Raw genomic sequence first — 25,483 nt, 5'->3', positions numbered from 1 at the left:
GGTTACAGAAAGCTCATGATGACGCAAGAAATAATATTTTACTTTCAAAAGAAAAAAGAAAAATATCTTATGATAAAAATATAAATCCCATTGAATATAGGAAAGGAGATTTAATTCTCGTTAAAAATGAATATAATGGTAATAAAATTGCCAGTCCTTGTTTCCTGGGGCCGTATGTAGTCGTTCAGGATGAATCTCCTAATGTAAAAATTGTAAAAGAAAATAAAGAGATTCTAATCGATAAAAATAGAACTAAATTATATCATAAGTAAGTAATTAGTGTATAAAGGGCCTTGCGCATAATTAGGTAATAATTAATTAATTTACTAGTTTGGTGTATTATTAGTTAAGGTTTTGTAAAAAAAAAATGGAAAAGAGGGGTTATTGAGGTAAAAAGTTGAAATTTTCAAAATTACTGGATATTAATTGAATGTATGTATATAATTTTAGGAATGTGTTAAGAAGAGTTGTTACTTTTATAGTATATATATCCGGAATTTTCAATTTAAAAGAAATATGTAAATTCCTTAAATTTCCCGGGGAAGTGTAGTATGGAAGTATCACCCAGTATAACAAATATTGTGTAAATAGGAATCTACTATATTGTAATAATACATTAATTAATTCTATATACCAAAACATTATAATGTCTAGTAAGCATTATCATAAACCAGGTCAACGGGAAGTTCAACGATCCTTGGATCGTTGATTTTTGATATTTTATTATAGATCCTACTTAACCCTAAGAAGGTTGTTTCATTTTAACCCTATGTCTTAAATCATAATTTACTACATCACGCTGATTCCATAAAATATCCATTAATTGTTTTCCGTCGTAAGTGTTGTAATGTCTATAAAAAAATGTGTCATTCTTCTTTTAAAAACAAATTTGGAGAAATATTACAATTTAAGCGATACATTGATTTTCATGAAAATTTCTTTAAATTATTAATAATTAGGCAAAGTCACATTTTAGGGCAAAACAGTTTTAGGGTTAAAAAGAGAGTCAAATGAGACTCCCATTTCAGAAAAAAAATGTGATTCCATTAAAAAAAAATTCAAATTATGTATCACGCTTTTTTGGGACATGCGGTATCAACCAAACTAATTTTAAGAAATAGCCCCTCTAACTCAATTAACACTCCCCCCCTATTAAAGGTTTTCTCCGTTTCCTGCAATCAAGCACCGCGATATTAAATGGACATCCTGTATAGAGATTTTACAAATTTTCTTATATGTAGTTGGTTGCTCTAGTAAGAAAAAAAACCTTTTCTTTTAATTAAAATTGTTACTTATATTTTTATTTAAGCGCAAGGTGGATTTAGACAATTCAGTGAGAGATTTAAAGTGGACTGTATTTTTGTGATTAAAAGTAAATAAAAGTACTATAGGGTCAAGTGGGGTAATTGTAAACGATTTTGTCAATTTTAAAAATTTTCGGTTCTTATCTGTGTGGCGCAACTTCTGTTTATTAAATATTTTAGCTATAATTAATTTACTTTATTGCACAGAACTTATATTTTGCGAAAATCCAAAAAAACATTTAAAAAGCTAAGAATTAAAAAAAAATCAATAAAAAAAAAGTTGTCACTGTTTACTTTTACCCCAATGGTATTGGGGAAGTTGTAAACAGCTACTACAAAAACCATTTAAGTAAATAAGAAAAATTGTGGGGCAATAGTAAACATTTGAATTACTGAAGTACAAAAAACATTCCTATTTAGTTTGAGTGGCTGTTTACATTTACCCCTAAAAAGTAAAGGGCAATTTTTTATTATTGATTTTTATTTAGCTAAGTATTAAAAAATACTAAAAATATAATACAAAATAACTTATTTTTTTTGCCTTATAACAAATAATAACAAAGAAAACCATATAGATTTGTTTAACATGTAAATACCTAGGGAAAATTTGGTAGCATTTGGTAACTTGGTAATTTTTTATTATTAGTCATAAAAAAAGGTTGGTACTCTTACAAAAATGTAATACTAGAACATTAGTCTTCTACTACTGGAACACTTTTCTCAAAATAGTAATATATCCTTTCTCCTTTCATTTTAATTATGGGGAAAGGCAAAACACCTAGTATTTGATCATGCTTAACATAACTCAAATCGCTAGAATTGACTGCAAAATTTTGTTTGGTGTCATCAATAGTGTCACACCGGGGGTTGGCCCGGTCTAGGACAAGGCCGTGTGACGGTTACATACATTGTATGTAACTGGGACCTTAAGGTACGCTTTAGCATTGAAACAAAATATAGTTTACTAAATACCTTGTATTGACAGCAAAATATAATTATAACGATTTAAGTAGAGTTACCCAAATAAAAGAGCTAATTTGACAAGAGATAAACTAAGATCGACATAACAGGATTAATAATTTAAGTACATGGGAATATGTAGCGAATTCTATAATTAAAGTGAAAGTAATGTTACGTAACTTAATAAAGTGACAATAATTGTGATCTTCTTCGATATGATAAAATGTTGTACTTACATTATTATTATTCTTGGAGCAAACATTTCACAAAGCTTTTCCGCACTGCTTTCGGTTACCTCTTCTTGCCCGAGACCCGGTCGTAACTCTGCCAAATTTCGTTCGTCGTACCCTGGTGTTAATTTTCTTTGTCAGCAGAATTTCCGGTTTTTTCCAAACCATCTTTCTGTCGACAAAGTACTTTTGCAATCTTTTTACGATGGAAATGACTTGGTTATTTCATCATGCAATCAGGAAATTGTTACTTACACAATTTGTGGGTAAATGACCTGGTATACCGAACGAATATTTTTAAGTGATTTTTATATTAATAAAATAAAATTTAAAATGTTTTTTAATGAATTATCTTCGTTTGACATATCCCCCGGGCATAGAAAAGCTGGCCTCCAGCTTTATTGTTAACAATCGAAATCATGATCGAAGAAGACCCAGAAGAAAAAAAAAATTTACAATTAGTAAGATCAGAACAACGATGTACCTAAATAACGTATAATTAATTAGAGCTGAACCCTTATTATTCATTAAATTTTAACTACAATTAAAGTAACTATCGCTTTTGATGTCCACATTTTTTAATACTACGTAGTCTCTGAACACAAAATGTCTTCAGCATCCGGGTCCGGTCCATAAGGTGGCGACGCGGCGACGTTCATAGCGTTGTCGCCTGCCCCTCGTCTGGAACGCCTACAGGTTTGACGCCTCCATGTGTCGTCCTAGGACACCTTCACCCATGTATGTCTGACTCCTCGTCTGGAACGCCTACGGGTTTGACGCCTCCATTCGTCCGTTGGCAACCCTTGCGACATCACATAACACCCCCTTGTAAGCCTGACTTCTCCCTTGTTTTGTACCAGTCCTTCAACGCCGTCGGTTTCCTGGAACCTGTAGGCAGAGACTCCTTCATTGCAGCTGCTGTGGCCTGACAAAACTTTTGGTTTTTGTTTTGTTCCTTCTTGACCATTTCCAGTGAGCTATCCCATAAGCTTACTGTGTTTTATGGATGTCCCCTGCCGTATCTTCAGCTGAATCCATGATTCGTAATGTTGGCATCCCCTACTGGAGATCATAGGTTGAACACTTCAACCCGCTGCTGGTAGCGTCGTGAGTTCGGGCAAGTTTGGACTTTGACCATTGGCGCAGTGGTAACTTAGCTTGTCCTGGGATGGCCATGGCTCTGGCATCACCCTGTCTGCGATTGGGATGATCAGGACTGACAACAAGGCAGTGCGCGGATGTGAGGTGTTCCTGTTTGGCTCTGGTTCTGGTTCCATCGGCTACTTTCTGTGGTTCTGGTAGGAGCGTACCCTTATTTTCTGTTCAGGTCGAATTTGTACGTGTGGCATCTCATGGTATGTTTATATGTAAAGAAAGAACAAAGTGTAAGTATGTGCTATTATATGGTGCTTAATGGTTTTATATTTAATCATTTTGATTTCATGTTAAATCTTATTATATCTTGAGAAATTGTTGACTTCCTCGCAATTTTTGTATTATATATTTTAGGATAATTTGACTCATAATCAAATTTTATTAATTTTCCTTTGTCTCAGATCTTTTGAAGTTTCTTGTATTTCGAGTTTAGATAACAAAGTGTTTTATTTATAGAAAACCCAAAAAAAATATATTTTTTATTCATTAATTGTTTATCCCCTCTCTTCTAAATAACTTTTATTTATGTATGTCCTTTTAACTTTTATAGATTATTAATTAGACCCTTTCTTTTACATTATTTTTAATAATATGTTTTCTTTTTAGCTTCTACTTAAATATTTTGTGCCTTAGGCTCGCTGTCCCTCGCCTACCGGCGATATATTTATAATATTTCTCCATTATCATCTCATTTCAATATATTATTATTTCAATAAATTTCATTTCGAATATGTATATACGCGCGTAAATCAAAATTATTTATACGTTTTCTGATGTGATTTGCAAATTACTATGATATTTATCCTTAAATTGTTTAGATTGTCATGACTACAATTAAGGCTTAAATAACATGGTGAAATGTATCATCTTCAGAGGGGCCCCAGTATATACTAACTATATGCAAGCTTGCGTAAAATAATAAGTAATTATTCTATTTCGATGCGTTCTATACTAGCATCTACTTTTTTACCAGGGGACAGTGATAAAAGGCTAACACTATTTTTTATATCTAGCCGGAACCTTGACATGGCGTTTGGTTCGACGCTCGGTTCGGGGTCATTGTCTGGGTCGGGGATTGGGTATAATATTGTTTCGTCAAATGTTTTTGCATTTCTAATGGACATGGGATTTTGGGTTGTAGTTAAATTTTTTGGTTTGTTTTTGAAGTATCTGAGCGTTATATATAAAATATAAGTAAATAAGAATAGAAGGAAAAGTAAACATGAAGTGTAAATTATTATATAGAGAGCCTCGTGATTAACACTTGTTGATGGGCTTTTTTCATGACAGTCTATTTCTCCACGTATTTGTGGAACTGCCGCTACTATTGCTATTCTATTTTGTTTAATTAGGATGTACGCTACCAAGATTGAAATGGTTATGTTCCAAATTAGAAAAAATGAGTCCCCGTGAAAGCTATGTGTATCACCATAAGTGATTACATTTGGATAGTTTTTCTCTACTGATTTTAGAATGTTTTTTAAGGTGTTATCGCTGGATGTGAGGTTAAGATGGGGTATCTCTAGTGTCCAATTTGTATTTAGGCATTCGGAAATGTTTTTGTAGAGTGGTGGGGTACTAATAATGTTGGGATTGAGGATATAGGAATTTAGATTTGACCAGGTTGCAGGTATTATGTGGGTTACTATTGCATTGGTAGTGATATTTTCTGGACAAGGGAAATTTTCAGGTATAATAACTGCATTGCCTACGCTGAGGTGGCATTTGCATGGGAGGAAAATTTTGATAGAGCCTTGGCGTGCTAATGTCGTGTCTAATTTCTGAGGCTTATTTTTATCACAAGAGATGGTCATGTCCTGTTTCGGGTGGGTAATGACATAAGTTTCGTCTTTAATTTCGGATATTGTCATCGATGTTGCTGAGTGGCAGTCCATTGGGCAGTATTGGCTTAGTTCTTTTACTGTTGCCCCTTGATATAGGATTTTCGCACATTCAGGCCCTTGTAGGATGTCTGCTGAGAATCTGGGTAAATAGCATAATTTATTTTGGTATGGCTTACATTCATGTAGGCCTGTCCCCGATATTTGTCTTAAGTCGCCCTCGTTATTTCCGTTTTTGGACACTGCAATGTATAGCGGTTGGTGGCGTATAATACAGGTCTGGTTATACCAAGCAAAGGGTGTGGTTATTAACTCTAGTAGTTGCCAATTTCTGTTTTTCTTAATTATTGGAATTTTTATGTGAACATATATACTTGATTTTGTAAAGGAACAGTCACATATGGGCATTTCGAAGTATGCTGCTAGTTCAGATGTAGGGATGGCCAGTCCTTGTTCTGAATTTGCGATTTTTGACTCGAAATCCTCCAGATCCTTTTTTAGGACTTGCGGGTTGACAATTTCCGCCGGTATTTTATGGTGTCTACATGAATTTACGATAGCTTGTCTCCTGAGAGTCCTTACTAGTAATACCATCCTTTTTAGGTTTAGATATCCGTTATAGAGGTTTGTCATTATTAGTAATTCCTGTTCGTTTGTCGTGTTTGCCACCTTATTTTCCAGTTGTTTAGTGAACCTCTCTATGCTCTTTATCCTTAGCTCCGTGTCCGAGAACGTTGCTGCGACTAATTTCTCATAGTCTTGAAAGTATTTTGAGTTTTCGCTCATTTGTTTTACGGTATCGGACAGTCCTTGTGACATTGTGTCTAGCCTTTTCCTGATCTCGTCATCTGAGTTTTCGACCATATTTAGTTTTTGCAATGTTGCCACTCCGCAACACCATGATAATCCTGAGCCTATAAAGTCTAGAGACCTCTTCTCTCTCTTAGATGGTTCGTTGTTTCTTAGTGGTGCTATGCCCCAGTGTTCGTTAAGTAAAGTTAATTCTTTGAAGAATGCTTTATTTAGTCCATTTATACTATTTATTACGAAGCATTCGTTCGTTTGCAATTGGCTGCATTTGAGATTTCCTACATCCATCGTGTGGTCATCGGTATCCTCGGTCCATTCCGTTTCATATGTCAATGGTACTGTAGCTTCATAGATTCTTGTCGCTGGGAGTGGTTTCCAATAAGCTCCCGCGCTTACCTCAACTCTGTAATCTTGTTCTTCCTTCATGTTCTGCGCCTGATTTAGCACCATAGTGATTAACCTAATAATAGCATTAAAATATATATATATTTTTTTTTTTTAAATAGTGTTCTTTATATATCCTACCATTCTAAGGGATTTATAAAGTAATTTATTATAGCCTATGTCGTCCGTATTATCTCAAATTAACTTGTAAGGTATTTTGCGTTACATTACATTTTGTACTCTATGTATATTTGTTTCTTTACGTATCTAAACTAATCAATATTTATCTACTTATTTAAAGTTAATTTAATATACCTATTGATTACTTTGAGTTTATTATACTTAGTATATATTTACGTTTATATATATACGTATTTAATTTCTTTATTTAATTTAAAATATGAATGTTATTCCCTTTGTCTATGAATTAACCTATATATTAGTTATATGTAATAAACTTTAAGGAGTGAGTCAATATAGACCAGGTGTCCCACTCACATCAAACCTAATCTAACCGTATGTAACAATACTATAATATTCATGCATATAATGAAATAATATTTCCCAAGCTATGAGCTTATCGTATTACATGAAAATGAACCTTTCATCTATTTATATCTATATATCCGTTATATATACCCCTTATACTTATTATAATAAACATCTAGCCTTTTTTGCTTTTTTAACTATATATTGCTACGAATTAAAAATAAGCTATGCCGTCAGGAATTTAAGTGTGTAGGGTTTCGCTTTGTACACCTTAAGTTACTAATTAACCGACTATAGTCTTAGGTTCTTTAATTTGTAGTGATATGTTATTTTTGATTATTTTGCATATTGTAATGCGGTCATGATATTTATGATTAGCATGATATTTATCTTAGATGCTAAAAATAATGTAATAAATAAGTTGAGTTGTATCTCCTGTTTACAGAATCCATTAAGAAAAGAAAAAAAAAATGTTCGTATATATTTTGTAATATAGAACATGTACCGTAAAAAAAAGAATCTATAAGAGGTACTATATATATAAATTTATATATGTCACGTATTTACATTACAGAGTTTTTCGATTTTTATGGCGATTATTGTACATTTGGGGTCGCGTCTGGGGTCCAGGGGTCGTTATAAGGGAGTATTCTACTGACATGAACTATATCTCTTTTCGCGTTTTTATTTGAACCCTTTTGAATTTCGTAATCTACGTCTGAAGTCTTCTTAGTTATATAGTATGGACCGAACCATTTTAAAAGTAGTTTTTCGCTTCTCCCCACTTTTCTTATAGGGGTGAATACTTTCACCTGGTCTCCTACGGCGTACTCTATATGTCTATGTTTGGTGTCGTAGCGTAGTTTATCGATACCCTGCCTCCTCTGGATATTCTGCACTGCCAAATTCCTTAATAGTAGTGCTTTATCTCTTATTTCACTACTGTCCTGGGGGTTGGGAGGCGGCATTAGGGTTGCTTCGATCGGTAAGATGGGTTCTCTGCCGTATACCAGCATAAAAGGCGAAAACCTTGTAGTGTTTTGTTTCGATGTATTGTAAGCAAATGTCACATGGGGTAAATACTGGTCCCAATTTGTTTGGTTGGTATTGGTATACATGGCAATCATATCCGCTAGAGTTTTATTGAGCCGTTCTGTTAGACCATTAGTCGAAGGGTGGTAAGCGGTCGTGAACTGACTAGCTGTGCCCATTCTTTTTAAAAGTTCTCGTACTATTTCTGACTGGAAAACTTTACCCCTGTCGCTTAATAAATGCTTTGGTGCACCGTGTCGTGTTATTATTTTTTCTAGTATAAATCTGGCTACGGGCCCTGCTTTTCCGCTAGGGAGGGCCTCGGTTTCTGCCCAGCGTGTAGCATAGTCTGTTGCTACTATGATCATTGTTTTTCCGTTGCTGCTTTTTCTAAAAGGTCCTAGTAGGTCTATACCCACTTTCTCAAAAGGTGTTCCTACGGGTATAGGATGCAACAGGCCAATTGGTTTTTTATTTTGTTGTCCTTTCCTTGCTTGACAGTCAGGACACCCCTTAATAAATTTTTCTACATCTTTCTGTAGTCCTTCCCAATAAAATCTTTGTTTAATTTTATGCAGTGTCTTGGCCGTACCTAGGTGTCCGCTTAAGGGCTCTGAGTGATTAGAGTACATTATTTCTCCAATTAGGGAGTTTGGTACTACTAGGAGTTTTGTCCTGCCGTCTGAGCTTAAATTTACCTTATAAAGAACCTGCTCTTCTAACCTATAATTCTTGGCTCGTCTCCTTTCTCCAATTGACACGCTGTCTGGGTGTAATAATGCCTTTATTAGTGTATTAAGTTGCTTATCCTCTCTTTGTAGTTTGCCAATGTCGTCGGATTGTAATAAAAATGTGGGGGTCTCGTCTATGTCGCCTATTATATCGGTTGTTGGTTGTAGTACTGGGTACCTGCTTAAGCAATCAGCGTCCTTATGGAATACCCCGCTCTTGTGGATGATAGTATATTCGAATTCCGACAGTTTTATCGACCATCTCGCCAGCCTACCTGTTGGGTCCTTTAATGACTTCAACCAACAGAGTGCGTGATGATCGGTGATTATTTTAACGGGCTTTCCATATATTAAATGCCTCAAATATGTCAATGCCCATATAGCTGCTAGTCCTTCTAGTTCTGTGATGGTGTAATTCTTTTCAGCCTTTGAGAGACTTCTGCTGGCGTATGCTATGGGGTGTAATTTTTGTTCGTCGTCCTCTTGGAGTAAGATGGCTCCAATGCCATTTCCACAGGCGTCTACCCTGAGCTCGCTAGATTTTTCTGGATTGTAATGGGCTAAAACGGGTGTTGTTATAAGCTTTCCTTTTAGGGTTTCAAATGCTTCTTGTTGCTCTTCGTTCCAAATAAACCCAATGTCTTTTCGTGTCACTTTGTGTAGTGGGTGGGCTATACTTGAAAAATTGTTAATAAATTTTCGGTAGTAGTTGCAGAGTCCCAAAAAGCTCTGTACATCTTTTACTGTCTTAGGGGTTGGGAACTTTTTTATTGTTACTACTTTATTTTCGTCTGGTTGAATGCCCTCGCTAGAAACTGTGTATCCTAGAATATTAATCTTTTCTTTTAGGTACTCACATTTGCTGGGTTTTAGCGTAAGTCCGGCCTGCCTAAGTCGCATAAATACTTTTCTTAGTTTTTTAAGGTGTTCTTCTAGGGTTTCAGAAAATATTATGATGTCATCTATATATACTAGTATTTCTTTCCATTTTAGGTCCTCGAATACTTTGTCTGCTAGTTTTTGGAACGTGGCCGGTGCGTTACATAATCCAAAACTCATGTAATTAAATTCCCAAAGACCGTGGCCTTGTGCCTGAAATGCTGTATATTGTTTTGCTTTTTCTGTGATTTTGACCTGCCAGAATCCTGAGAACATGTCAAGGGTAGTAAAATGTTTGGCTTTTCCTAAGTAAGTCATGATGTCGTCTATATTTGGTATTGGCCAATTAACTTTTTGTGTGCATTCATTTAGTTTTCTGTAGTCTACACAAAATCTTGTTTCTCCGGATTTTTTCTTTACGAGAACTACAGGGCTTGACCATGCTGACTGACTAGGGCGAATCACGTTATGTTTTGCCATTTCTTTAATTTGTTGGTCTATAATCTCTCTCTCTTTTTGGGAGACCCTATATGCCTTTTGCTTTATCGGCTGTGAATCCCCTATGTCTATGTCGTGTTCTACCAAGTCCGTTTGTCCCATATATTTTGGAGATTTAGAAAATACGTCCTCAAATTCTTCGAGGAGTTCCTTAAGCTGTGCTTTTATATGGGTGTCTCGGATATGGCTGATTTTGTGGTCGGCCAATGTCACTTGCTCATCTTCCCTTTCGTCTGTCTCTATGTAGAGCATTGAGGAGTCTACCAGGTTGTACATACAAGGTTTTTCTATATACCCCAGTGTCATACCTTTAAGTATTTTTATTGGGTGGGCTTGCCTTGTTACGACATTCATTACCAAGCTGTTTTCGACAAAATGCGGTGTTGAAATACAAATCATTCCTCTTGGGATTAAAAATGCGTCATTTTGTGTAAAATCCATACCCAATATTTCTTCCGGGGTGTTATAGTTTGTTGTTAATTGTACTTGAGTCTCGATATTTGGTCTTAAGGTGTAGTCTTCTTTGGCGCTTATTTTATAGCTGGTTGTTGCTAATTTTTTCGTTAATGAACACAGTGGCAATTCGAGTTTTATCGTCGCTTCCGTTTCTGCCTGACACCTCGCATGTTGGAATTTGACTGTCGTCTCGATGTTTCCCTTTCTTAGGGTGACTGTTTCCCTACCGTAGTCTATGTTAGCTTGTGTTTTTGATAGGAAATCAGTGCCCAGTATTAAAGGCTTTGAGAGGTTGTCTACCACTAATGCCATTACGTGTCCAGCCAGCTCTCCTATCCTAATATCGACTCTTGAAGTACCTAGCGTCCTGATTTTTTGTCCGCCTGCTGCAATTAAATTTTTTTCGAAATCTAAGGGCTCAATTTCCCTTGCTAAGGTACTGTTTACTACACATTGACTCGATCCTGTATCTAAAATTATATCTATTTTGTTTACCTTATTAATTAAACCTTTAACACTTAAAATTTGGTGCGCTTTGGCCCCTGAGTATAGGACGACTCCTTCGGCCCTTTCTAGTGGAGTCGTCCGGTTTCGTTTGGGGACGACTCCCTTGAAAATCTGACATTCCTGTTTTCGTTTTCGCATGAGTAGTGCCCAATGCGATTGCATGTAGTACAGCGTGGTCTGCCATCTCTGCTTCTTGTATTTGGGAGACCGTTGCCTTGTCTTGATCTATATGGTGACCTTGGCAGGCTTTTGTCTCTTTCCCTGTACCTTGTATTTCTTGCATTAAAATTTTGGTTATGATTCCCCCTATATTGTGTAGTCTTGCCTCTTGGCCCTCTTGACCCTCTATATGATGAAGCTTGGTTTCCTCTGTAATAGGGCCTATTCCCTACGTTTTGGTTTCCATTGTAATAAAACTTATTTCCTGTATTCTGGTTTCCATTATAATAAGGTCTAATTGCTATGTTTTGGTTTTCATTATACCGTGTGCTATTCCAATTATAGTGTTGGTTTGTATAGTAGTTTGGCCTTCCCCTTTGCCTAGAGCGCCCTTGATTTTTGTTTTCGTAGCTTGTTCCTTCTAGTGGTTTAGTATTGGTACTTCCTGACCTTTCTCCGCTTATGCTTAATAATGACGTTTGTGATGTCATTTGGTTAACCAAAGCTCTTTCTCTTATTTCACTTAGTTTTAGGACTAGTGTTTTGAGCTGTTGGTGGTCTAACTCGTTTGAACTCATTAGGTAGTACGTTTCATAGTACGATGGGTGCAGGCCTTTTTCAAAATGATCCCTGAAGGTTTCGAATGTCATTTTTGGATCAACTTCATGGCATAACGAAACTATATCATAATAATATTTTTTAATGTCTTCGTTGTCCGCTTGTTTTCTTGTATTTAGTCTGAACTTTATTTTTCTTAGTGGTTGGTCCCCACTGTACTCCCTTATAAAGTCCTCTTTAATTTCTTCCCAGGTTTTGGGTTTATTTCTTTCGTTACTTGAATAGTCCCTATACCAAAAATTTGCCGGTGATTCTAAGAAATTACCTAAATATGATATTTTATATGCGTCATTCCAACCATTATTTAAAGCGGTTTTTTCGTATTTTGATAAAAATATTATTGGCGAGTCTAAGCTTGGATCGAAAAAGGGTGGGGTTATGAATTTCGGAGTAGCTGGATTTTTTGTCTCAGCTAGAGCGTTTTCGAGAGTTGTATTTGCCATTTTAGTGTTAGGGTGTTGCGGTGTATTTGTGTGTGCTGTTACTTGAATTTGGTTATTTTCTACAGGAATTACAGTTGTGTTCGTGGATTGAACTTCTTTTGAAGTCGTGTTTAGTGTTGATGTGTCTTGGACCAGTGTATCTTCTTGTGAGTCAAAATCTGGGTTTGGCTCTTGAAAATGTGTTATTTTGTTTGATTGTTTTAAATTTAAAATATCGTTTGATTTTGTAGATGTAGGTCTGGGTGTCGAGGATCTCGGTGTTTGGTTTAGTGTAGAACTGCTTTTTGTGTTACCTGTTTTGTGTAATGGCAAATCAAATGTAAATTGGCTACCACAAACTTTCGCTGAATTTGGTGGTGTCCTTTTTAATGACACTGCCGAAGCAAATACATTAGCACTCGAGCTTTGGTGCTTGGGGTTAAATTCGGAAATATTTGAAAAATCTAAGGGACCTGGTTTTTCGACTTTATTCTTTGTTTTACTGCGGGTTACAATCCCGTCTTCGTTCATTAGCGTTAACAGTATAACGACATTTATTTATTATTTTTTTTTTTTTTTTTTTTTTTTTTTTTTTTTTTTTTTTTAGGTTTTTTACTTGTGACAAGACATCGATATATTAATAAAATAATATAAGTATATATATATAATTTATGAATATATTATTTTCCCAGAATTGAGAGTTTTATACATGACGTATTAGTGACTTTGTTGGTAACATAAATCTTCCTCTTAGTTGGTACATGTTTCTCCAATTACTGTTAGTTTTGCGAATTTATCGAAAAGCGCTTATTAACTTGTGTTTAATTTATGGTTTTATAAGTTAGTTAAATAGTTACGGATTATGGGAGAATATCGTTGTGTCTGGAGGTGCGAATCCTGCCATAGAACGGAGACGCATTATTCTTCTAATGTATATTTAATGAATGTTTATATGTCTCGACGTGTCAAGAAGAGTTGTTTAATGTGTGGTAGTGTGTTGACATTCCTTGTGGGAGAGATTTTATTTCGTGATAAGTGGAAGCCGTTCGGTTTAGCTCGAAGATTAAACTGATAATTGGTAAGCGCAAAATTTTGTTTGCCGACGTTGTTAAATTTATACACTTTAATTTATAAATAAATTATGAAATAAATAATAAATGGAATGATAAAATTCGCTGAATTAAAAAAAACTTAAATTTAAAGTATTACCTATATTCATATATATTCGATATATCTACTGAAGTATGTCAAAAATAAAAAATAAAATAAAATAGACCTTAATGTCGAAGACCGCAATTATTGTATATTATTGTATTAAATTTTATATCTCTAAATTATGTTTTAAAATTATTAATTCTGTCATTTCCTCTTTATGTCGCAAATCAAAAATAAAAATAAAAGATCTTAATTAAATTTTTAATCATACTGTATAGAAAAGAAAATAAACTGTGCCTCCACTTTATGTCTAAACTGCATAGTAAAAAAAAAACTAACATGTCTCGCTAAAAAAAAGGAAAAAAGGGACGGCGCCTCCACCATATGTCACACCGGGGGTTGGCCCGGTCTAGGACAAGGCCGTGTGACGGTTACATACATTGTATGTAACTGGGACCTTAAGGTACGCTTTAGCATTGAAACAAAATATAGTTTACTAAATACCTTGTATTGACAGCAAAATATAATTATAACGATTTAAGTAGAGTTACCCAAATAAAAGAGCTAATTTGACAAGAGATAAACTAAGATCGACATAACAGGATTAATAATTTAAGTACATGGGAATATGTAGCGAATTCTATAATTAAAGTGAAAGTAATGTTACGTAACTTAATAAAGTGACAATAATTGTGATCTTCTTCGATATGATAAAATGTTGTACTTACATTATTATTATTCTTGGAGCAAACATTTCACAAAGCTTTTCCGCACTGCTTTCGGTTACCTCTTCTTGCCCGAGACCCGGTCGTAACTCTGCCAAATTTCGTTCGTCGTACCCTGGTGTTAATTTTCTTTGTCAGCAGAATTTCCGGTTTTTTCCAAACCATCTTTCTGTCGACAAAGTACTTTTGCAATCTTTTTACGATGGAAATGACTTGGTTATTTCATCATGCAATCAGGAAATTGTTACTTACACAATTTGTGGGTAAATGACCTGGTATACCGAACGAATATTTTTAAGTGATTTTTATATTAATAAAATAAAATTTAAAATGTTTTTTAATGAATTATCTTCGTTTGACAATAGCTCTTAATCCTACGACTTCAACATCATTATCTATGATATTCTCGACCGAACAAACATATTTATAGATTTTTGTGTTTCTTTTCCCGCCTTTAAATTGGACAAGAACGAAACTTCCAGTTTTTAAATCCGGAAGAGCTGTCTTGTTTATATCAATTGGGTCTTTAATTTTCTCATCTTCCCAATCCCAAGGGCTTTCGCTGTCACTTACGATGGATTCTATATCAATATTATCATCTTCACTTGAACTATCTTGTTTGCTTTTCTTCTTGATTGACTGTTTTGTTTTTTTTTTTAAGGTTTTTTTGTTAGTTTTTCTTCGGTTTCTAGTGTTGTCCTTTTTTGCTTTTCTTGTTTGGGTTTCTTCATCTTCTTTTCGTGTGCTTGTTTAAGCCTAAGGACGTCTTGATTTGTTAAAATTTCGCCATATGTCTGCTGCCTTAATCTTGGTATTACTTGCTTTACTATTTGTTTGGTCAAGTGTTGGAGTTGCTACACTCACCTCTAGCGACGTAATTGAATCGTCGTAGAGATTATCGGAAATACCAAGTGGGATATTTTCAGGAGTATCTTTAGGGCTTGTTGTTTCTTGTAAACCATTATTAGGTTGTTTAGATGAATCGTTTTGATTCTGCAGATATTCTTCGAATTCTGGAACATCTTTAGAAGTATCTATATCTGTTTCTTTTAAACCATCATTAGGTTCCTTAGAGAAACTGTTTTCATTCTGCGGATATTCTTCGATTTCTGGAACTTCAAATTCATAATTATTTCTTGGGCTGTTCGTTTTTTTTAAACTATTATTAGCTTCTTTTGATGAAGTATTCTGATTCTGCAGATACTGCTCTAATTCACGCTGTTTAAAGGAGGCTATCGGAAATTTTGTTTTATCGACAGGTAAAATCCCGCAACTACTAAAACCAGATACAATATTTTTTGGCTTTATTGCATGAGTCCAAACTTCGGCTAGCAGTTCCACAAATTCCGATTTAGACAATCTTCCGGTTCCCTTACCCATTTGTTTCTTTCCATACGCGATAAGTTTTTTCTCCCAAAAAGTCTTGACAGGACCAAACACGCATTTGTCAAGGGGTTGTAACATATCCGTCAAATGGCCTGGTAACTTAATCAGGGTAACATTGTTAGAGATAGCTTCTTCAACTATGCGAACACTAATATGGCTAGCATGTCCATCATATACTGGGACCGCAGATTGGTTTGGAAGATTCTTTAATTGTCTTATATTTTTTATATGAGGGATAAAACCCTTGGTAAACCAAGTGAAAAATTGTGGTTCCTCCATCCAACCGTTTTTTGACACTGCATACAGAGTTCCAGGATACGCTTTCTCGGACACCCAGCGTGCTTGTACACCAGCGCCCTTAAATACAATAAAAGGAGGAAGCACAGAACCATCTGCTCCCACACATGCTAGGACTGTAGTAGATTCGCGACCTGATCCACCAGAAACGCGACTTAAAGGTTAATCGACTTGGGTCACTTTTAAAGCCCGTCTCATCCGCATTAAAAAGGAAACATGCCTGTTCTGGAGATATTATTTGGAATTGATTAAATGCGTTGCTTAAATCTTCATAGAACTTGTAAATTACATCCGGCCTTCTAGCGTCTATCCGACATTTTTGCAGATGTTCAGGCTTTTTTAAAGATAAAAGATTTTTATGCCGTTTTAAAAATGAGTAATACCAATCTATACCTGGGCGGTCATCAACAAACTGTGTAGGTATATTACGTGATTTTACTCCTGAATGAGATCCAACAGTTCGTCCTTATCGCACGGAAATCCAGCTTTTGCACGAGCCAACAAGCAATCGACAATTTTCTTTTCTGTGTCATGAGCAAACGTTAATTTACGACCTCGCCCTGTAGAATCAATGGCGGTTCTTCTTCCATTAAGGCGCTGGGAAATAACGGAAATTGGTACAGAGTAGTGTTCTTGTGCCTGCCTGTAAGACATATTTCTATTCTGCACATCTCGAACGGCATTTTCTAGGTCTTCCTTGGTATAAGCTGGCCCATTAGTTTTTCTAATATACTTTCTGGGCATCTGAAACAAATGTATTTGCTAAAATTTATGTTCACATTTACCCCATAAGTCTGTTTATATTTACCCCAACCACGGGTTTACATTTACCCCCATTCACTTTTTTTCGGGGTAAATGTAAACACTTTTTTTAAGATATTAAGGTAATATTTCACTTTAAAAATATATGTAGGCACAGCAATTAGGGTATTTTTAACAATACAAAGCTTATTTTATAGTACTTACCTTTAACATTAAATTTTCACATAAATATTCACACAGTGGCCACCAATGGAAAAACAGAATTATTGTTATGCTTGGAATGAAAGCACAAAACAAACTAAAATCGAGCCTGCAGACACCTGCATCTTTGTATAGTATGAAAGGAGCGGGTAATAGACTGTGCCCGGAAGTTATAACGTTTTAGCGGCAAATTTAAAAAGATTGCCTATGGCATTGGCATTTACAATTACCCCTGTTTACATTTACCCCACTCGACCCTAAATGTGGAAAGGTCGAGAAACTAGCCTTTAAAGATCCTTACCTTAAGGTGTCTGTGAGCGAACTCTCTAACTCGATAGAAAGAAAATTTCTTTCTATTATAGAAAAGAAAGTCTAAACTCTACTCTCAATCTCAACTGGCTTCGATCGGGTAGAGTTCGGGTTAGAAATATAGGAAGAGGTTGTATGGTCTTGCTATTACTTTCGTCTCTTTTTAGTACATTGAAAAAAAGATGTATTTATCTTTGTTGTGGGGATGTTTTTGTAGCAGATTTAAAAATCAACGAATTCTCATATTCTCATATTAGACCATTAAGCCCCATTGTGCAAGGACCAACGTTTTTAAGAAGTGTTAGAGGAAATAGGGTCGGCTTGAAAGTGATTCTAAATTAAACTAATTAAATAAAGAATAGTATTTTATTAGAAAATGTTAAACATAAAAGTCCACAAAAATAACTTAATTAAATCACTTGGTTACAACAGATAATTAGGGTTTTATTGCGGTCAAAAGATCAACGGTATATCTTTGAGTGAACTATAATTTGTTAACTACTTTTTTCAGGTTTAAAACGATCATTAAGTTTATAAAGTCATATAGTTTATCCACGCTTATTTACGCCCTCAAATTGGGAAATTCCCAGTGATTCCACAGAAGGGAATAAAATGGGTTTTATTACTCTTCACAAATTTTGAAAATACTATAATAATATAATATAATACTATAATACTATATATAATATCCTTTTATCCTTAATTCAATCGTTTGTTTTTTCTCTTCCATTTCTAAGGCAAAATGAATAATATTATTATGTTAAATCTATATTTTAAGACAAATATTAAAATTTAAATTTATACTCTATTTCAGAAGTGTGTAGAGCAATAAAACCTCATTAGGTATGCAAAAGTGGTACCTGGTGATCCACCAATATTTTATGCCACTACCTTAGTTGGGTATTAGTTTCAATGTAAATTTCTTTCTTTTCGTTGATTGCAGGTAGTGCCACCCGGTTTTGGGTCAATTTATGAGTTTTGCCCATTGTTACCCACTGATAAACATTGAAAACGGTTCGCCAAAGGCGTGCAACTGGGACTTGTTTTTTACCTTATAATTAATGTACTTATAATATTATTATAAATGCTATTTTATTTTAGAAAGTTACTTTTGTTTAAATGGAATAATATATTTTTTTCACAAATTTATTGAACATAATATGTAGAGTAAAACAGTTGAAAATGTCACTTTTAGATCTGGCACTTTTTGAACAGTGTATAACAATTTTAAATTATAATAGATTGTAGTCTTCTTCGTCATCTGACGAACTGTCATCACCTCTTGACATTATAATTAAAGGATCGACTGTCTGATCGATGAGGTTGTCAAGATCCCACATTTTGTCCTCTTGGTTAATTACATGCTGGACTGCTTTTCGCCAATTCTCTGGTGTCGCTTCCGTAATGGCTTGATCAAACAGTAGCTTAACATCTTTCATTTTAAAAGTCGTGTTTTGTCTTGCTACAAATCCTTTTACCTGCGCCCATATCAGTTCTATAGGATTTAGTTCGCAATGATATGGCGGTAAGCGCAGTACAGTTATATTATATTTTTCGGCTATATCTTCCACGGCGTATTTCATGAAACGAGTTTTGTGTAAGTTTGCTATTGCCAGCAGTTCTTTTTTTATCAAATTTGCTTCAAACGCAATACCTTTTGCAGTCAGCCAATCGATAATTTCTTGCTTTCTCCAACTTGAAGTTGGCGTCTTCTCTATTCGCCGTGAATGATAGCTTGCGTTATCCATAACCACCACCGAATTAGCCGGAAGAAATTTTATTATTTCACCAAAATAGTCCTCGAAAACGTCTGAGTTCATGTCTTCATGGTAATCTCCTGTGCGAGTCGACTCAAAGGTTAGCAGACCTTCTTTTAAAAATCCCTCTTCGCTTCCAATATGTGTGATTATAAGTCTTTTTCCTTTTCCCGAAGGTACTTTAATACCCGTAGACAGGCCTTCTATGAAAGCTTGGCGAGCACTGGTTATATTTTTGTCTTGCCACATTTTTTGGACTATATAACCTTCGTTAATCCACGTCTCATCAAGATAAAAAACTTTCTTTTGCTCCCTGCGGTACTGCTTGATACTTCTCAAGTATTGTCGTCTCCAACAAACAATTTCGTCGCTCTCCAGTAAAAGTGCTTTGCGGTTATGCTTTTCCCAGGCAAAATCCATATTTTTTAAAGTTTTCCATAAAAGTTTTCTACTTATCAACGGAATACTGTCATCTCGGCCAAGCTCCATTAAAATTTTGTCTAGGGTGGGTATTTCCTTTTTAAAATAAAAAGAGTGAAGTTTTCTTCGAATTATACATTTAGCATTTTCATCAAGGACTTTTGTAGGTCGTCCTGGCTTTTGCTTGGGAGATTCCACTTGACCTGCTACTTTTCTTTCCCGCAACAATTTGAAAATGGTGGACTTTCCAATTCCACTCATTCGAGAACATTTTTCAACAATTTCTTGCACAGTAAAACTAGGGTAATCGTGTTTTATGCAATCATGTACATTTAAAATAATAACTTTTTCACTCAGCGATAGTGGAGAATTTTTAGTACATCTTTTCGTTGGACTGAATACCTCCATTTTTTAAATATTGGGATAATAATATTGTGATTACACTACAGCGTAGCAGTGACTACTAACGTTTAAAATATGATTTAAAAGTATTTATAGTCTGTATATATTACCTGACCCCATTTTTGCATGTTACAAAGCGTTAAAAGATAGGTACCTATACAAAAGGATTAAAAGTATTTATTTAGTATTTAATCTCTTTCAAAATAAAGGCATTTAATCCGTGAAAATTAAATTCATAAATATTATAAGTACCTGCGCCTATGAACTACCACGAAATGTAGCCAAACAGAACGGAATTCCCCAGTTTATTGCTCTATACACTTCTGAAATAGAGTATAATAGTAAATATATTTAAATAAAAAAAAGAAAATATATTAAGCTATTATAAATACACACTAGGAAAGAGATAAGATAAAATTAAGTCTTATTGATACCTAAAATTACTTCAAAAATCTATAAGAAAACTTTTCCCTTATCGGCATCCCTTATGGATATAGGATGAAAACAGAAACAATAAGAAAGCATACTTATTACTTAAAAGATCGATAATGGCAAATACTTTTCAGTAATTGACATTGTGGGCTGTGAAAAATCCCATTATCTATTACCTTTACTATGAAAATAGGCTAATGTTTGTAGATTGGGTAGTATAAGAATGTCTAAAGCCGAACGATGCCGAGTGATATAGAGAAAAGGTTAGCGAGTGCTAACAACACCACCGAAATAAAGAAGGCCGCGGGGCTTCGCTGTGACGTCATCACAAGAAGGCAAATGCTTTGCACACGTTTATGAATCTCGGTAGCAATAAGGACGTGTATTTAGGATAATATCGGCCGTTATATTTAAAGTAGAATGTTTTTTAACGAGTATGGGTGTTAAGACTTGTAAAAACCTAATTTAGGCAAATAATTGTGTCTTTATCTGTCTCTGGAATAACCTCATAACCGGTATATTGCCTCGATAACTTTCGAAGAAGTTAAGATATTAATTTGAAATTTGGTACACATGTTGCATTCCTATAAACTATTAGTTAGGATATCTTTTGAGTAATATCGGTTCTGAAAAAGGGGTAGAAAATAAGGGATGGTTTTTATTCTTTGACAAAAAAATATTTGGCTTTGATAAAATAAAAAAAACAATTCATGAGGTATGTAAACAAACTAATTATTAAAAATGAATTATCTTAACCTTCATTTCAATAAGGGTAATTGCAAAAATAAGAATTGAAATGAGGGTTGAAATTTTAAAAAAATTATTTGTATCGAGGGTTGTATATAGTATTTGGGGCTCATACTAATATAAAAAATAATACTTAGTATTACTAATTAATTGTAGGTATCACCTATCTTAACTAGTATGTTCATATTTCATCTTTTTTTTATTTTTTGGTTTTTTTGTATTTTTTTTTAAGCAGATTTGAAAAAGAAATTAAACTTCAAAAATTCATGTCATAAATTGGCGGGGGTGTTATTTAAGCAAATTTAAGAAGTTTGTGTATCTAATTTCCTTTTACTGCCTTTCCCAAGTCGATAATTTCTTTTTGCCACAGTAATTTTTTAAAAGAGTATTGGTAACAGAATTAATAATTTTTACATTAGTTTCACTACTATGAATATGACATTTTGGAAAGCTGTCTAGAAAATTATTGTTCTTAAGATATTCCAATGTGGTCATTGCTAAAAACTTTTTTTTATTATGAATCGCTAGGAAGTCATCTTCAGAGTTTTGTAAAATTTGATTAAAAATAATATATTCATATAAAACAATGTTACTTATATAATCTTTAGGAAATTTAAGACACCCTCTTGTCAAATTTTTAATAAGAGTATGATTATCATCAATTTGAAGGTCATCTTTTAAAGTTAAATTTTCTTTACATATGTCACATTTAGTTTTTTTTAAAGAATATAGCAACAATACCCTCCTAAATAGGCAATTACTGGCATTTCTTCTTTGACATTCTCGATATCATGTTCGGTTATAGATATAGTAGGACTAAACCAACCTGATTGGTTGTCACTTACACAAGTCGTATTATCAGTATCATTTCCTTCATCATTGTCATAAAATGCATCTATTTTAAGAGGCCCAAAACAAGTGGATTTTAAAGACATTAATGCTTGAATTCTGCGTTTTTTCTCACTTTCATATAGTTGACGAATAGAGATATTATATTGGCCTCCTGCCATTTGCCTGTATTTTCCAAATCTATTTTCAAGTGGATCAGTCTGAAATTTTCCAAATAAAACATATTTCATTATTTTATTTTTCATTATATTATTCATTATTTTATATTTAATTCTTCGAAACAATATGTTATTATCTCTAACATGCCATAAATAGTGTGATGAAGAGCAGTTTTATAATTTATACAATATTTCTTTCAGTATTCAATTCAGTATTTTAATTTATACAATATAATATCATTTTGATTATTAACAGATTTTAGCCAATCATTAGGCAGTACCATTGCATTAAAAATAGGTAAAAATTCTTGGAAATTTTAATAAGTTATAGTTTTTTAATAGGCTGAAAATTCATCAATACTGTTTTGAATTGCTAGACAAAAATTTTGTTGTTCAATTTCAATTTTCTTTTCATCTCTACTTTTCCTAATAACTGGTATAGACTTTGAAATATATGAGGGACAATTAGGGAACTTTACAGGGATTGTACCTTGTTGAAGTTTGGGATATTTCAATGGAACTTGTAAAGTCTTGCCTGTCTTTTCATCAAAATATGTTGTCACCCAAATTATATTTTCCTTGGCAAAATGTGCGTCACAAACCCTACTATACTGGGTAGGTTTAAAATTGTCTCTAGGAATCATTCTTAGCCACTTTTTACACAGTTCATCATCCTTCGGAAATTGTAACATGTGCCGAGTATGTTCGGCATCGTAATTGCCTTTGCAACCCGGTACACAGCACTTATTAGGCATAATTGCGAACGGCAGTCGGATTATACAATATTTAATTTATATAATAACACAATAACACCGAAACCGGCACCGAAACACCTGTTATATTCACCTGTAGAAATACTACAAGTTGTCAACAACGAACACCCTTCTAAGGGGATAATGTGTAAAGTGTAAAAGAGGCAGCATTGTTGCCACAATGTGGGTATAATAACCACAGATGTCGCGGTCAATAAGTATTACCCCAAATATATTTTCAATGATATTGCGGTTGATTTGGCACTGAGGCTCGGGCAAAGGAACAAGAAATGGGTCGTTCCATTATAAGATTTGAAGGGGGAAGGCGGTAGCGAATTTCTTCGCCTTCTTTGCGTGACGTATTACTTTAGTGACGTCAGAGCACCGCGGCCTTCTTTATTTCGGTGGTGTTGGTGCTAATCGCGCATAGAAAGATATTTTCTTTCTATATTTTTTCTTGTCTATTTCTATGTTTATCAAGTTAGAGAGTACCGCTGCTGTATCCGGCTTCAGCAGGCCTGCTCTGGACTTCTTGGCTCTTCTTATTCGGGTTTAATCACTAAGAGTGGTTGAGGGTTTGATAAATAAATCACGATATGTGATGCGGTAGGATTAAGACAACAGTTGCGGAAATAAACGTATAGATCACGACACTGGAATCAATGCGCGATGCGTAAAAATGCTAACAAGGAAGTAAGTCTTCTCTCTGGTCTCCGTTCAGCACAAACCAAAGGAATTTCGAAATTTAAAGGCTATCGTACACGCGCAGATTTTTTGTTGTTAAGACTAAGAAAATATTAATTAATTTGGTTATAATAAAAGGAGAAAATTAAATTAAATGAAATGGTAGTTTTAATTTGGGGAGAAAAACAAATAAATATTATAAAAAGAAAAAATTGAAACTATTTCGACGTTCACAAACTAAATGTGGACGGACCAATAGTAGTAAAATAACAGAAAACCGTTTTGTAAACTGTTATCGATCATTTACCAACCTCGTTACATAAATAACTATTTCGAGCTTCTTTTCAGTTTGTGAAACAATCGGACAACGAAAAACGTACCAGATTACTGCAATTTGTAACGGGCACTTGTCGCGTGCCTGTAGGAGGTTTCGCCGAACTAATGGGTTCGAACGGACCACAACGATTCTGTATCGAAAAGGTGGGTAAGGATTCCTGGTTGCCTCGGTCGCATACCTGTTTTAACCGGCTGGATTTGCCCCCGTACAAGAGCTACGATCAGCTCGTCGAAAAACTGACGTACGCCATCGAAGAAACCGACACGTTCGGACAGGAGTAAGTTAAAAGAAAACGGAGCAAATCTGCTCTTTTCTATAAAATATATGGCGCGGCGACTTTAGTATGTTTTTATACATTTATGTACCTGATTTTAAATAAAGTGTAAACACCTGAAGGGGGATTTGTTTAAGAGGTTTGCATGATTATTTCTGAGAGTTAAAGGTTTTAGTTGAAAACCATAATTCAAAGTCACGATTTTATGGAACAAAATGCAAGGAATTTGGTAAATTTTAAGGACTTTAAAGATTTTTAAAGAATGACTGAAATCGAAACGTAAGCTTTTAAATGGCGTTGGCTTGCATCAAATCAAAACATTGTTAAGATTTCGATTAAATTTTTTTAAATTTTAAATGCGTATTATTATTCTACATACTATTATTCTTGTTTTTAATATCTATTAATTTTGCCTTTTTTTAGCATCTTTTTTATATATTTTTGTTATAAAATGACTGAAATTTATACACGGTTGTAAAAAAAAAACTGATTTTTAATACTAATTTCTTAATCATCCTAATTAATTCATCTTCGGAGCTCAAAGTTGTAGGTCTCTCGCGTTAAATTAAAATAGCACATATTACGGGAAAAAAAAACTCTAGTCTGCCGGTTTGTCCACTTCACATTTTAATATTGCCTCACGTCCGTATACGTTTTGATCCTTGTAATATATGCTATTTTAATTTACCGCGAGAAAGCTACGCGTATGGGCCCTGAAGATGAATTCCATATAATTCAAAACGTTGGCTAGAAATAAATAGTTTTCTTCAGCAATTGGCCCATTTACCCACAAAACACCACTTCAAATTCCCAATTTTTGGTCACCAATTGAGGAGCATTTTCTCAAAACTCAACAAGATAAAAAAAGTTATTTTTCAAGAAACGCATTTTTATGATTTATAAATTAACTGCTGGGATTTAAAAAATGCTGCTAAGAATTTAAACGTGTTTTATTACTTACATAATATTAGTCATAAGTATGAAATAAAACACAACATTAATTTCTTTAAAAGAATTAGCAAAAAACTCTAAACTAGTAAGTTGTTGAGTTTTGTAAAAACTCAAAACTTACATATTAAGATTGTTTTCAACAAATGCAACAATAGAAAAATTAATGGGAAAAAATGCAAAGTACATACGTTCTACATCTCCAGCACTTATAGATTTTGCTAAACAGTTCTTTTTTCCTTTATTATCTAAACTTATATGAAGACATTCTAATATAGGTGGGTGATTTCGTCCAACAAAATATCTTGTTTCTTTCTTCTGTTTTTTATCAGTATTGCGATGCTTCCGCCCACCTGCAGTAACTGTGACATGTTTGTCGTATTCCGCGTTTTCATTTTCAGTACGTGTGGTCT

General features: G+C 34.2%; 1 protein-coding gene across 2 annotated transcripts in view; it reads left to right on the top strand.

The window, feature by feature from the left end:
• Positions 1-24,243, top strand: part of LOC126745492 (E3 ubiquitin-protein ligase Su(dx)) — a 124,162-nt gene extending 99,919 nt beyond the window's left edge. For both annotated transcript variants that reach the window (XM_050453361.1, XM_050453362.1), the window contains exon 14: positions 23,860-24,243. In XM_050453361.1, coding sequence (XP_050309318.1) covers positions 23,860-24,129 — 270 coding nt within the window. In that variant the 3' untranslated portion in view covers positions 24,130-24,243. The remainder of the gene's footprint in view (positions 1-23,859) is intronic.
• The last annotated feature ends 1,240 nt before the right edge of the window (positions 24,244-25,483 follow it).

Source organism: Anthonomus grandis, chromosome 16, assembly GCF_022605725.1.
Source record: "Anthonomus grandis grandis chromosome 16, icAntGran1.3, whole genome shotgun sequence".
Taxonomy (NCBI): Eukaryota; Metazoa; Arthropoda; class Insecta; order Coleoptera; family Curculionidae; genus Anthonomus; species Anthonomus grandis.
The sequence above is the reverse complement of the archived record's forward strand: the minus strand, read 5'-3'. Positions and strand labels throughout refer to the sequence as shown.